The sequence below is a fragment of the Lissotriton vulgaris genome, chromosome 5, assembly GCF_964263255.1.
Source record: "Lissotriton vulgaris chromosome 5, aLisVul1.2, whole genome shotgun sequence".
In the NCBI taxonomy this organism is placed as follows: Eukaryota; Metazoa; Chordata; class Amphibia; order Caudata; family Salamandridae; genus Lissotriton; species Lissotriton vulgaris.
This window is the reverse complement of record NC_141693.1, coordinates 186,208,398-186,223,558: the sequence shown is the minus strand read 5'-3', so window position 1 is coordinate 186,223,558 and position 15,161 is coordinate 186,208,398. Positions and strand designations below refer to the sequence as shown.

The 15,161-nt window shown below is 41.6% G+C and overlaps 1 protein-coding gene across 2 annotated transcripts in view; it reads left to right on the top strand.

Moving 5' to 3' along the window:
• The window catches only part of EHMT1 (euchromatic histone lysine methyltransferase 1), an 834,115-nt gene that overhangs the window by 25,687 nt on the left and 793,267 nt on the right, over positions 1-15,161 (top strand). Inside the window, exon 2 of one of the 2 annotated variants that reach the window (XM_086921124.1) lies at positions 12,744-12,852. The exons of the other annotated variant lie outside the window; for it this stretch is intronic. Within the exon in view, the coding sequence (XP_086777250.1) occupies positions 12,846-12,852 (7 nt within the window). The 5' untranslated portion in view covers positions 12,744-12,845. The remainder of the gene's footprint in view (positions 1-12,743; positions 12,853-15,161) is intronic. 2 annotated transcript variants of the gene reach the window in all.

Below are 15,161 nucleotides of genomic sequence, written 5' to 3'. Positions count from 1 at the left end.
GTTATGATATCGATGTTTCAACCTCTACCATGGATTTCTGTGAGAATGTCTCCGAGGCTGCTCAGCCTCATGGCCTCCTGCATTCTGTTGGTAAATCATGCCAAATGGCACATGCAGACTTTGTTATGGGACCTGAAGTTACAGTGGGCGCAGCATCAGGGGAATCTGACATGTTCCAGATCTAAGAGAGAACTAGAAATGACCTGCAGTGGTGACTAAAGAACCACAATTGGGTCAGAGGCAGACCCCTTTACTTTCTCCAACCAGATCTCACAGTAGTGATGGATGCATCACTCCTAGGATGAGGCGGGAGGTGGAGATCAGAGGACTCTGGCCTCTGCCAGAATTGAGGTTCCACATCAACCTGTTGGAGCTCCGAGCGATCCGACCTAGCTTTAAAAGCATTTCTTCCCTCGGTCAAGGAGAAGTTCATGCAAGTGTTCAGACAACCGCCATGTAGTACTGCAACAAGCAGGCTGAGGTGTTGTTGTTAACCCTTTGTCAAGAAGCCCTGCGTCTCTGGGCATGGCTGGAACAGCAGCGAATAACCCTGTTGGTTCAACACCTGACAGGTTCTCTGAACACCAGAACAAACAAACTCAGCCGTCGATGTCTAGCGGATCACAAATGGCGTCTCCACTTAGAGGTGGCACAAGGTCTCTTTCAGCAGTGTGGAGAGTTTTGATTAGATCTGTTCGCCTCTGAAGAGAACTCGCAATGTCAGCAGTTCTGCACGTTGGCGTTTCTAAGGCGGCTGTCGTGAGTGGAGCAAAGGCCTCCTGTATGCCTTTCCGCCTATACCTCTTCTGCCCAGAGTTCTCAAGAAGATCAAATATTACCGGGTCCAAGTCGTTCCTGTGGCTCCGGACTGGGCACGGAAGGTTTGGTATCTTGAGCTTCTGAAAATGAGTATTGATCCTTCAATAAGGCTGACACTTCGGGAGGATCTTCTGTCACAGCAGAAGTGGAGGGTCCTCCACTTAAACCTGTCAACTCTCCGTATGGATATTGAGTGGTGACATTTGAAAGTTAGATATTTAGTTGTCTTGGCGGCCAGATGGCCCTCCACCAAAATAGTATAAGCCCGCCTTTGACAAAAATGTAAAAATATTGTACAGAAAAGTCTACTGACACTCTTTCTGATATTCTTCTCTTTATTCTTACTCTTGCTTAGCAGGGCTCTGCTGGGGTACTCTCAAGGGTTAGCTTTCTGCTCTTTCCACCTTACTGCGGCTACCTGACCAACTCTCTTTATTTAAGTCCCCATTTTAAATCGGGTTCTGAAAGAGCTTATGCATAAGCCCTTCATGACGCCTCAGTGGGATCTGAACCTGGTTCTCACTTATCTCATGTGTGCTCCCTTTGTGCCACTTCACAATTGTCCCCCCTCCTCCTCCCCACATCAAGACAGCCTTTCTAGTGGCAATAACATCTGCCAGGAGGGGGAATGAGCTGCAGGCTTTACCATCCATGCCTCCGTATCTAATGCTATTCACAGATAAGGTGGTGCTTTGCACTCCAGCTTCTTTCCTGCCTGAAGTGGTGTCCCCATTCAATTTGGGACCGTCTGTCAATCTTTCCACCTTTTATGCTCCTCCACCCCAATAGAGCGTTGTTCTTCTACCATGACCACACAAGAGTTCCGGGTAGAAGACAAACTCTTCATGGGCTATAAAGGAGTTAAAAAAAGGTTGGGAAATTCAGGAAACAAACCGTTACGTGATAGGTTGTTCTCTGTATTAAGATCTGCTACACAGAAGCCTTCTGAGGGCTTACTGGCCCATTCCACCAGAGTAAAAGCTACGACCTCGGCGTCGGCTCGTGGTGTTCCAGTCCTGGACATCTTTCCGGCAGCAACCTGAGACTCCCTGCACACATTTACCAATCATTACTGACTTGATAGTCCGGTCCACAGGTACAAGCATTTTGCTCGTTCGGTTCTGCAGGACGTCTTAGTTTAGTTAATTTGTCCGCAGCCCAGCACCTGGATGTTATGGCTTGGGTATCTATTCAAAAGTAAGGAATCTGCAGCTTGAATTCTCTTTCAGATGAGCAAGGTATTTACCTTCGGTAACGCATTATCTAGTAGAGGCAATATTTAGCAGCAGAGTCCTTACAGACCCACCCACGCCTCCCCGCTCTGTGGTTACATTTATATGCCTAGCGTTGCTCCCTTTTCAGAGACTTCGTTTGGACACAGTAGTCCATTCACTTCTTGGACCTCTAAGTCTTCTTGATAATTTCACCCAGGAAATCTTCTGTTTCCAGCTTCCTCCTAAACTCCAGGTCTGGGTGAACCATGCCAAAATTCTCTCTCCCTTCTAGGCTGGGTTTTATCCTACGATTAGCACAAAGTCCTGCGGTTTACCCTCATCAGCTGGAAATATGTTATTCTTCTGAAAGACCACCTTTATGTGGCCTTTGTTGATCTTGGGGCCCGCCTTCAACCTGGTCCCCTGACACACCCTCTGGAAAGCCCTTGGCGATCTGAGGGTTCCTCACCACATATTAGATACTCTTATTAGACTCCATGTATAAAACTATGCACAAGTTAGATGGTGTGAACTGTCTAAGTCTATACCCCTATGCAGGGGTGTCCGTCAAAGGTGCTTACTGGCACCTCCATTATTTTTCCTCTACATCAAATGGGTTGTTGATTATCTTGACTCCAGGAGTACTGACGCCCCAAAGTTGAGGTGAAACCAGATGCCTGTGTTCCTCTTCTCAGATTATACCATTCTTCTGCCTAGGACCCCGTCTGGCTTTCAAACCCTCTAACTAAATTTGAGGAATTCTACCATGCCAAGTGGCCTTGAAATCAATACACAGAAGACTAAACTTGTGCATTTAGACCTCATATAAACATTGTAAGAAGAAATTCACCCTAGGCAATACTGTATTACAGTCCCTTTCTTGGTCTTTCCAGATCCTTAAAAGCAGCCTGATTACTCCTCATACTTCAGGGGGCACTTTAAAAATGCATAGATCTTCTCAACTCCAGGCTGTTTCACCAGCATTGAAGGTTTATAGGGATGAAATACAAGTAGCAGTGCTCTGTGGAGCAGAGCAATGGGGAATTTCTAATGGCACCCCATTGAAGACCAAGGAACTTAAGTTCATTAAATTACTATTTCATTTCCCATCAAGTGTACCGTCTGTACCTATAATTCGTGATACTGGCCTTAAGAGAGTTGAACATCTTGCTGCTCCTAAACCTCTCTTATGTTGGGCTAGGGCCTCTAGGCTATGGTCTTATCAAGAACTAGACAAGTGCAAAAAGGATTTTCTGGAAGTCAGTCAGTCAGTCAGTCATTAAAACTTTATTTGAGTTATTACAACCATAAAAGTATACACTATACATTTATAAACTTTATAAAAACACGAGTTAAAATTTATAAAATTGCAATTCAGTCATTTCCCGGAGGATAACCCTGGCAACATTATTTCTAACAGTATCCTCCTGAGATGTTAAAAACACATGAGAAAACATATCTGACTAGACCTTCCAAACATAATACATACATTAGAGTACAGTCTCGATAACATATGCCTATAACTCTGTATTCTGGAGGAGCTCCCTAACTCGAATCATGTATTTCCCCAAGGCGCAGGCTATATCCAGGTTTCCCATCCCCACCAGGAGCTCTGCAGCCTGCTTCCTATTCGTAATCCTGTAATTTTTGAATAACGGGCCTAAAATCTCCTTACGTATATCAAGGGTCCTCCTGCAGTCTAATAAAACATGAGTAATGTCACAGGTGGAGCCTAATGTACATGTGCAATTACCATTACTATTAATCATGAGGTTTTTAACCCTGGTATTTACATAACAGGGGTTTACACCCATTCTCGGTTTTAAAACCTCTCTTCTTAATTTCTGATTCGGCAACCTATCCAAGTACGGGTAAGGATGATCTTCTGAATTCCATACTCGGATCATATGGGACACTGATATTTTTTGCCGAAGGTACTCGTGATCACAAGTACGGGACACATCCGCTCCCAACGACCGTAGTTCTTTTTTGCCTATATTGGTGTGTCCTAACTGGGCATCTAGTTCTATTCCTAACTTCCCATAAGCTTCCTTTAATGAGAGTCTGACTTCTTTAGCCCATGATAACTCACTGGAGGTAATTTCCTCTCTACACCACTGTGATATTTTTCTGGGCGCCTCCCCTATCTCCAGACGCTGCCAAAACCGTATTAGTGCCATCCTGGTTTTAATTGCCCAGGAAGTGACTCCCATCTCCAATCTTGCTGCCTGTACCATAGCTGATTTAGGTAACGAGAATAAGCTTTTCAGGATCATACCCTCCTCCTCTTTATCCCAACCTTTTTTCCCACTGAGGAGGAGAACCTCTGATCCATATAGGAATTGCGCGGGGACCATTGCCAGATAGGCCTTAATAACCGGCCCGTCTGACAAATCTCCGTAAAAGCTATTAAACCTTTTAAGCCCTTTATAGAAGCTGCTGCCCTAATTTTTAAAGCCTCCAGATGGGTGGTCCAATTCAGGTTACTCGTGAACCATACACCCAAATATCTATATTCCGATACTCTCTCAAGAAGTTCCGTACCCAAATACCAAGGGAACCGGGTCTTACTTTTGCCGAAACATAGGATTTTAGTCTTTTCCATATTCACTACCAATTTTTTATTTAGGCAGTATTTATGGAACATATCTAGTTTCCTCTGCAAACCTATCTCCGTCTGGTCCATGATCACCAGATCGTCTGCATAAAGCAGACAGGATATATGGTTACCCCCTAACTTTGGACTCGCCCCTCTAACCTCTTTTAGGATCTGGGGTAGGTCCGCTATAAACAAAGAAAAGAGCAACGGGGCTAATACGCACCCCTGCCTAAGGCCATTTCCAATCTGGATCCTACCAGATAATCCACCCTCCACATCCAGGACTACCTGGGCCCAGTTGTCTGTATGCAAGGCCTGGATAAGGGCTAACAGGTCTGCATATAATTTATAGCCTTTCAAGGTAGACCATAGTTGCTCCCTGCTTACAAGATCAAATGCTGCGCGGAAGTCCACAAAGCAGCAAAACAGGTTACCCCTTTGCTCTATGGACTTCCGCGCTACCGCCCAGAGGGCAAAGCAATGATCCACAGTTGAATGACCTTCTTTAAAACCCCCCTGTTCAGGAGGTACTATACCATTTTCTTCAGCCCAATCTTTTAGCAACCCCAAAATAATTTTAGAGAACACTTTTTCCCCAATGTCCAAGAGATTTATCAGGCGGTAGTTTTTGGGGGAGTTTACATCACCTTTTTTGTGTATGGGTCTAATGATAGCCCCTTTCCAGCTATCTGGTAATGTTCCTGTTTTTAGTATACTTAAGAACGTCTTTGCAAACAAATTGGCCCACCAATCTATATTTGTTTTTATAATAATGGCGGGTAAATTGTCTGGGCCAGCAGCTCGTGTTAAATTTAAGGTCGCTATCACGATTTTGATGTGACCTAGGGAGAACTGCTCCATTACTTCTTCCCTCACTCCTGGCCAACTAGATGGTTGTATTGCCTCCCTCCTTGGCCAATTGCCATAGATCTCCTCAAGGTAAATTACCCACTTGTCCTCTGGAACAGAACATTGCATGGACCCTGATATTTTCCCTGTACATTCCTGTATCAATTTCCAGAAGCCTTTGACATTTTTTTCTTCAATTGCCACTAATAGACTCTTCCAGCAATTTTCTTTAAAAGATCTTTTTTTGTCTCTAATTGATGCCTTATATTTTATCCTTTGTTTCTTAAGGGTTTGATGTTCTAATTCATTGTAACTGCGCCTAAGGCTTCTTTCACTCTTTCTAATAGCAGCCTTTGCTTTGCGGCAATCTGCATCAAACCATGGGTTATTAGTAGCATGTAATGGGAGTTTCGTTGTCAAACTATGCTTCCCCCGTTTAATGTTTATTCTAAGGCATTCTACAAGTTGTCTTATCATTTCCTCATACCAGGATAGCTCTTCCCCCATTACTAGGTTTTCTAAGTCAGCTACTAACTGAAAGTCCTTCAGTTTGTTTAGATGTTCTTCACTTATCCGAGTTGTAAGTCGCTTCGGATATTCGACCTCGACGTTCAACACCTTCTGTCTTGGCGGAGCCTTATTTACCAACATTTCTAACAATAATGGGAAATGATCGCTGCCCTCTACTTGAAGAATTTCAAAATGTAGAATTGAGTGGAAGCACCAGGCCTGAATAAAAACATAATCAATCAGGCACAATTGCTGTCCTATTTTAAATGTCCGCTTAGCGGGACGATCTCCTTCTTTCCTACCGTTCACACAAACCAGACCCATAGCCCCCAACAGCCGTCCAAGCTCCACATCCTGATTTGAGAGCTCGGTGTTGATGAACATTGCAGGCTCTATATTATACACTTTTAGTATATCACTATTCCAGGCATCTGTTTTTAGGGGATTCAATCTATGATTAAAATCCCCCAAAATTAAAATCGCATCTCCTGGGTAGAGTTCTTGTAAATTCTCTAAATCCTTTTTTAAGCGATCCAACTCTGCTTTATACTCATGTTTTTCGCCTTTCTGTATGTACACGTTGATAATACAAAAACCTTCACCCTTTATGTTGTTATTTAGGATCAACACTCTGCTCCCTAGTGCCCAGATACATGTTAAGTCGAGATGGAAGATGTCTCTCACTATCCTTGTGGAGACCAGCGTCATCTGACCACCTGACGCCCTACCCTTTTTATTCTTTCTTGCAGGTTTTATGTGACTGGTAAAACCTTCCGTAACAAGGGATTCGTCGCACAGCCATGTCTCCTGTAGGCACAAGATATCGGTCTTTCCGAGGAGATTTCTGAAAATCTCTTGAGGCCATATTCTTTTGTAGCCATTAATATTCCAAGACAAGATACGCAGGCTGTGCGAGGACCCAGTTTCCTAATCAAGGAAGTCAAAACCTTGATTTAGGCAAAAAAATTAAGTGGTTCTCGCACCTAAAAGCATCCGTCTTCAGACAATTTATACACTTCCTGAGACAATAAGACCTGATACAAAAGCCCTTATAACAAAAACGTACTGGGACTTCATAGTGAGCCAAGGGCACCACTCCACTAACCTCTGTGATACAAAGTTATTACACAAACCGTTCCCTATATTTGAAACGTTTCTTGATAAGATTACCCCTCTCCCTGCAAAAAGTCTTTTTTATTAAATTCCGATTCAATATATTAATCCTAAATTCTCTTACTATCAATTGGTCTTCAGGCTACTCTACTTCTGTTGATTGCTTTAAAGGTGAGCACAGATTTGAGGATATTGACCACTTCTTGCTCTTTTGCCCTTGTTATGGTGGATACAGCCCTTGTCCCTTTCCTTGGGCTTAAATAGTTACTTGACTGCCCACATGATTTTTATCTCAACCTCTTAAAGAAGCGTAGTGTTTTATGTTAGTAAAAATCTTGTTTTCAGCATAGATAATATGCCGTAGCCCTCCTTGAACTTATTGCTGCTGCACTCCATGAACTTTGTGTTCACTGGATTATTGACATTTGTTTATGTAATATTACTAAGATTGCATTATACAATTGCTTATCACGTGAACAAGATCTTTCCTTAACACCTTGGCTGCTAGTGATATTTTCCTCCTGTGCTGACTATTATGTTTTCCCATTATTCATGACGAGCTCAGCTCGTCATGAGCACAGCTCAACCGTGCCTCATGATGAGTGAGCAGCGAAGGGGTTAAGGACCTTTGATTTGTTACTTGCAATTAGCAGCTTATTACGATTTATCATTCCGTACAATTCCTTAACTTATGTTGCTATACTATTTTCACTTTAGTTTGATTATCAACTAGTTGCTGCTGTATTCTATGCACCTATGTTTTTTTCTTGGGCTCTTGATTACTGTTGTTGCACTTTATTCCCATGTTTAGCTACAATGTGTGTATTGTAAGATTCCAAGGTTTCTCTTGGTGACCACTGGTTCCCGAACGGTTATCAAATGTTTTTAGCAAGATTAACTTTTGTTTGAACTCTCAATATGCTTTGTTATATAATTTGTTTCATATTTGGTTATTTATTTTGTCATCTGCTTAAAAGACCATAATTGCTCAGACACCCTTTTTTTGTTTACGGAGTGCCTTAGCACCTTGCATGCTCATGACGAGCTCAGCTCGGTGCTCGTGTGCTCATGACGAGCTGAGCTTGTCATGACCGTTACAACGCTCGCACGCTGGGCAAATTCCCCTGCTGTGCGAGCGTTCTAATGAAACGGGTGTGGTCATGACGAGCTCAGCTCGTCATGAGCACACGACCACGTGGCTCATGACAAGCTGAGCTCATCATGGGCGCTGTGCGCGCCCCCCCCCTGCCCCCAGCACAGCGGGGGAATATGCCCCGCACGGAAGGGGTTCAGGGCTTATTTGCAGAACATTGTTAATCTTCTTGTCTTTTACATGTTACTTTCATATGCTTTGGCTGTGCCCAATATTCTTCGTGTTAAGCCGTTGAGATCTAGTGAACTTGATGATGTGCCCGAATGCGACAATAATATCTTCTTGTTGTTTTACGTCTTTGTATCGCTCTTCATTCACTAGTTATGGTTTGTTTTTCTTTTTATTATCTGTTTTAAAGATTGTGGATCATGTATTTTATTATGCCCTTTAATGGCCTTATGGCCGAATGAAAGTTTTATTACTACTTTTTACCTATTTGATTTTTTTTACCGTCAATTTTAGTGGTGCAAGATCAACAATCTTTATTATCAACTAATCCTATTGGCTGGTGAATGAGTTTATCTCTGGTTCAGAGATATGAGGGTTTCACGTGGTACATGTTGCAGGAATGGGCACATTGATATCCTTGTAATTTGGACCCATGGTTTGGATCCTATTGATTGACCAGTGTTTTATTAAGGGAAAAAGAGATGAGCAGGCCAGTTCATTCAGATCAGCTTTGTTTTCAAAATGCTCTCCTTGGTGTTAGAAGAACTAAGGGCCTGTTTTTGAGTCTGGCGGTCTTGCGACTGCCAGACTCACGGTGGCCCATCTGCTGCCGCATTGCGACTTAGTCGTTGCGGCGGGGGACCACCGGCTGTGCCAGGGAATATTGTTTCCTGGCAGTGGCTGAGGTGCGCCACTATGAAACCTACTCAGTGGGACGGGTGCAGTTCCACTGAGCTTATTACGAGTTCCTGCACCACCAGCCACTTGATGGCAGGAGTACCTCCATGAAAAGGCTGGTGGTGCCCATGTCCTGCATGCCATGGGGCTACGACATGCGCCTCCCTGTCTGTATTTCCCAGAAGTTCCAGCACGGCATGGACGCCTCTGTTATGACTGTTCACCAAACTGTTATCTCTCCTCAAACAAGCAGGACAGAAGCACATTTGTAAATGGTCAATGTTTTGTGATGAGGCGGGCAGTGACTAACGAAGCTGTCTTATTAGTAGCTTACCAGTGTAGATTGAAATCCCCCAAGATAATGTTAATAGAGGAAAAGCTCAACAATCAACAGTGAGTTCCAGTATTTGTTCAGTAGATGGGGCCTTATTTCCTTGTGGTAGTTCATGATGCGAAATGTGGTATGTTTCAAATGAGCAGTTTACATTTCTTAGGGAGATGCATTTGAAAGTAGAGAGTAGTTCACAATTCAAACCCTTGTATTGAGTAGAGTTTCTGCAAATGATGGCCACACTACTTCCTTTTTTTTACTTTTCTAGTTATGGCATAGCATAAAATAAATATGGACGATTAGGGCAGACATTGGGGGGGGGGGGGCAAGATGAGGAGCTCCATTGCTGGCTGGGGGGTTTCAGGTAAGGAATAATAGGGTGAGCTTCTTAGTGATAATTAAGTCAGCACTTTTTGAAGGTGTCTAGCTCAAGATAAATAGTTGCATAGAAGGCAGCTAAAGGAGGCACTGACAGAAATTGAAGTTACAGCACAGGTAATGATTATTTCATACTTTATGGAGTGAATCTTTCCTGGAGCTCTGAGACTCTAGTTTTATGGTATTTGTAATTTTTTAAGTGGAAGGATTTCACAATGATTAGTTATCTGATCTTGATAAACTAATCATTACTGACATTGTGGGGATCGTATTTTTTCACCTTGTGAAATGGGAAGCTTTTATCAAGTAGTGGTGCAAGTTCACTTTTCCAAAACCCTGCCACTTAAGTGCCCTTGTGGAATCAAAAGAAGGCTGGATGGGTAGAGTGAGAACAAGGCATCCGGGATTTGCACGTGTTTGTTGTTTGTCCCACATTTGTCCCTTATATGTTGTGAGTTGTCTAAGTAAATGAACAGAGTATTTAAAGTCACTTGGTAGGTTCATGCAAGGACTTATACAATAATTTTCCATTCATCGAAATTTACCCCGAAATAGAACACCTATTGATACCTAGCGACTACAAGTTGAACTGCAAATTGAGTCGCTGCAAATTAGAAATAACTGTTGCCAGCTGGAGAAAGAATGGTTTGTTTTTTTAGAGACATAAATATGTGATTGTGGCTTGAAGTGTGACGAGTGGAGAGAGGCAAAGACCAAAGTAATTGTATAGTGGAGATTTGGTTTATAACCTTTTACCCTTTATAACTGATTGAGGCAAGGAAGTAGGGCAGATATATAGTGCATAGGTTTCAAGCTCCTTCGTGATGAACATCAGCTTATGTATGTGTGAGGTGACAAAAATAATATAGCCCAAGGGCACCTATTGTTTTTACTCAGAAGACATCTGTACTAAGAATTAAGAGATACATCCATACTAAGCAGACACACATGCCAATTAAATAAAAGCCTCTGTTTCCTGTGCCACAACGTTGCTTGCGGTAGTGTGTCTTCTTTCTCGCCCTGAAATGCCATTCCCCACTAAGAGTGAAATTGTCTGGGAGCAAATATAAGGGCAGGAGAGGGTTCCTCTACATATAGACATGACACGCAGAAAGTATCTGTAGAATCTAAAATAAAGGTTTAGATTTGTATGCAAGGGAGATGATAGTAGGATAATATGAAGCTGGCTTGATAGTCTTCTTGTTTAATGACTGTGACCTACAAACCAGTTACCTTCTACAGTCACATGGATGGTTTTACTCTGACTATTATTTCCTGGTTAAAATCTATGGTGGTCTTTTTTGTTTTGTTTGTTGCTGATGTGTCATTTGAAACAGACTAGTTTCCCCCCCAAAAATCATACATAATATACATCTATAGAGGGACTTTGGTCAGTGGTTTTCTTCTATTAGTCTGTTAAATTTTCACTCGCATTTTTCATCCACCCAGCACACTATTCAGCACAGGGGAATGTGTCAACCTACTGTATGTATTGGTTGCCTTCACATTGAGTGACTTTACAAAGTCTCTACACATTGTTCACATCGCCTAAAAAGTTTCTTTCTTTTTAGTTGAAAGCGGGTTCAAAGTGTGTTTTTTTTTGTATTAACTTTAAATAACGGCTATGTATTCTGCTTGCAGTTTGCAGATTATAAGATGTCTACGTGGCATTGTAACATTGTCACTCTCCTAAAAGATTCAGCCACAGTGCAGTAATTACACCATCTCCAAAAGTGTTTTATTATCATCATCTCAACACACCAACACACCATAAACGACAGAGGGGACAGAAAATTGAGCTAGAGGAGATCAAAATGGGGGTTGGGGGAGAAGAGGTTGTAGAGGCCTACAGGATTGAAGAGCTCCAGGGGCAGGTAATCAGATAATCAGATACTGAGTTGAGAGGGGAAAGAAAATATATTAATGGCCACTTGTTTGCATACCTAAATGAGAGGCCTTCCCAAGTCCATGTCAGGGTGAACTATGTCAAAATGGAGAAACTGAACTGCTTTAACAGCAGCAAGGTCATTCGCTGTCCCTGTCAACAATAAGTACACGTTTGACTCGATTGCCTCTGGTGAAGGCAAAATGTTTGCAGCACCTGTTGGTGTGAAAAGAAATCTGACCTGTCGATTTTATCATTTTTAATCTTGTTGGGTTCAACAACGAGGTGTGGCGCCCACTTCTGCAAAGTCCTTGTGAAGTACCTGCAGCTGTTTCCCTTTCTATTGTGTGTGGACCACAAAGTCTGTACAAATCTGGATATGCTTGGTAATCTGGAGGGATTGTTTAAGTGTTGTTGCGCTCTTCAAGATGGGTTGCTTGAAGGCTGGATCGTTCGATACTACAATTAAAAACTTAGCACCTGCCAATCGTAAGGAGCCCAAGGCCTTGGAGGAAAATCTTTCTGCATTCTTTACCACATCAGGTGTCAGAGTCTGAAGGGGCATAATCTTTTTTGTCGCTTCTGTGACCAACTCCCATAGTTACAGCAGAGGAGGGAAAGCTCTTCTTGCATTAATCAAGGTTTTGGTCTTACCATAAAGTGCTAGTAATACACAGTGTATTATTATGTCTCTCTTTGGATCTTGTGCCCCTCATCCACAAATCTTTATCACTCCACCCACCCATTTATTTTTTCTAACGCCACCAAAGCTGACATCTACTAAACAATTCAGTCAGTGTTTAAGTGGGTTTTCATAGTGCGACAACCCAGCTGGTCTAATTAGTACCAATCCATGCAATCTAGGTATTGACCCCAAATCTTCTTACAGTAGGTATGAGTTCTAAATTTGAATACCTAAATAAACCCATCAGGAAATGAATGTTGAAACCAAAATTGTGATTTCTGGAAACATCGGTCTTGTAATTAAATATAGAATTATAGCAATTTCCTTAATGAATAACTTTTATTTTTCTTTACTTCTACAGGACTTCTTACTTGGGTTTACACTGAGATCACCAAGGATTTCATATCTGTCTGCTGGCAGCCCGGGACCGAAAGCAGATAAGTCTAATGCTCCTTCAATCATTATGCGTGGTAGGTGCACAGTTTTCACATCCATAGAAGGCGTCCTGTCCTTATGATTACATTAAACAGTGAAATATTTATTTGGTCTCCACGTTGCAGTACGCGGAGCGTGGAACTGAAGTAGTAGTCACTAGAATGATGTGGTGCCCTACAGTTAGTTACAGGCTGGATTCCAGTCATTAATAAAGTGCTAGCCTTCCATGAATACTGTCCCCCATTGTGTGTTGGGATATTTGTTCTTCCATGAGCAGGTTCTAGAATAGTCGTAGCCACTAAATTGTTGGCTATTATGATTATGGTGGGCGATGAGGTGTTATAAATTAATTCCACTTCCCTGTGGTAGGTAAAGACATGGTCAAGGTCGTTTCAAATGCGGGGAACCTGAATTTTGGTCTCTTGTACGAGTAGCACTCATCATTGAGCTAAGGACCACCAGTGAACGTGAATTCTTGGTAGGATTGTCAGAGAAAATCTGAATTTTTATCTAATAAAAGGGATCTGTTCATGCAGGTCTGAAAATATCAGAAGTGCTAGAAGGCCCTTTTTGTTAGTTGACTTGAAATATATTCTATGAACAGGCTGCTGGTTGAGAAGTACAGCCAGAGCGAGTAATGACAGATTTCCAGCGCTTATTACCATCTGCACGTTTTGCTATAAATGTTGGGGGAATATTTAATAGTTTTTACGTGTCGCCATAGAAGGACCTCTATGAAGCACTCAAAAAAGTTTTAGTGTGCTTACCGATAATGCCAAATGCTAGAACAATTGCTACTAGGATAACAAGATTAGTTACCCGTAAATTGTTGTCGGTAGTGTATCCCATCAATGTTCCACAATAAAATAATTTCATCCCCTGTGCCGTGTGTGTATGTTTATATATTATGAAAAATAAGACTACTCATTAGAGTCGTCCGTTTCCACTTTGTACAGGTGCCTTTAGTTACTTTAGCGCTCCATTGTCTGTGGTTGCATTGATATGGTTTGCATTAGCAGACATGCTGCTAGTACGTCTAATTTTGAATATCTAACTTCTTAGGTCTGGCAGTTGCTGTTAACCTTGACGATGACAAACTGGTGCTTGGCTGTATAACTTACACCTCCAATCACTGAAGGCTTTCAATTTCTTATGTAATTGTGCACATAACTAAAAATAAAAAATAAAAACAACCCCTCAAACCGATTTAAAGAATAACAAAGCAGACATATTTCACAGCCATATCAGTGGACTATGAATAGTGGCTTGAGGACCCGCTAGATAGTAAACACTTTGTTTTGTTTCTTATTTTAAATAGTGCCCATGGACTAGATCCAGACTGCCCTGATGAGAATTCTGCAAGTTGTTAATCAGGATTCGAAACGCGTCGGCACTCCCTTTTCCTTGTTTGGCTAGTTGGCCATTGTTATTTGTTGCAGAAATGGGCTATGTTCCTGAAATTTAATTGATCAGCTCCTGTTCAGGTCTTGGGAGTTTAACTGTTGAAAACGCTGTTTTCCATTCTCTCACCGGGTTCCTAAATGTTTGTAAGAGCCCCTGTTTCACAAATGTATAAAGTTTTGTGGTCCATGTATTTAATGTGTATTTAATGTGATGTTTGTATATGTCAATAAGTCACTGTTTTTCTAATTGTTCACCACATGTTTGGTTTATTGCATATTTGTATTAATTGTTTTGAATTTTTATATGGCTAAGACTTGAGGTTGATAGTGGTCTTAGTTCTGTTTGTTGTGAATTCTTCTTCTGTAAACTGAGTACCAAATTGAAAACATAAATTGTTTTTTGTAAACTAACAAGTTGTGGTTTACTTGTACATGAACTAGTGTGTACTTGAAGTAGTTTGGAGGCATAGGCAAAAATTTCTATTTTCATATTGTGAGGCCCTGCCTACCCTCCTTCCCCTTGGGCCCAGCCACCTTTGTGTTTCTTGTCTATTTGGTTGTTGGCGGTTATGAATGGTTTAACATCAGGAAAAATTCTTTTTCTTACAAATAATATTTTGTCATAACACATTTTGCATAATTTTATTGTAATTTGATTTCCCATTGTAGCAGTGTTTTATTTTAATTGGCTGCAACATTTTTTTAAAGGCTTTATAATATTCAGATGTGTGCATTCTTGTTGGGGTTATGTTTTGAGGAATGGGCTGAAATATCTGGATTAATTGTGTCAAGAATTTTGTGATCCGTATACAATAAACTAAACCACGTCAAACGGACCCTCTTATAAGCAATAGCAATTTTTTTAAAGGAGCAATAGTTGCTGGATTCAATTGAAAATGTTTAACATTGCTCTTGAGTGCATGTTACATTTAAAATATTTT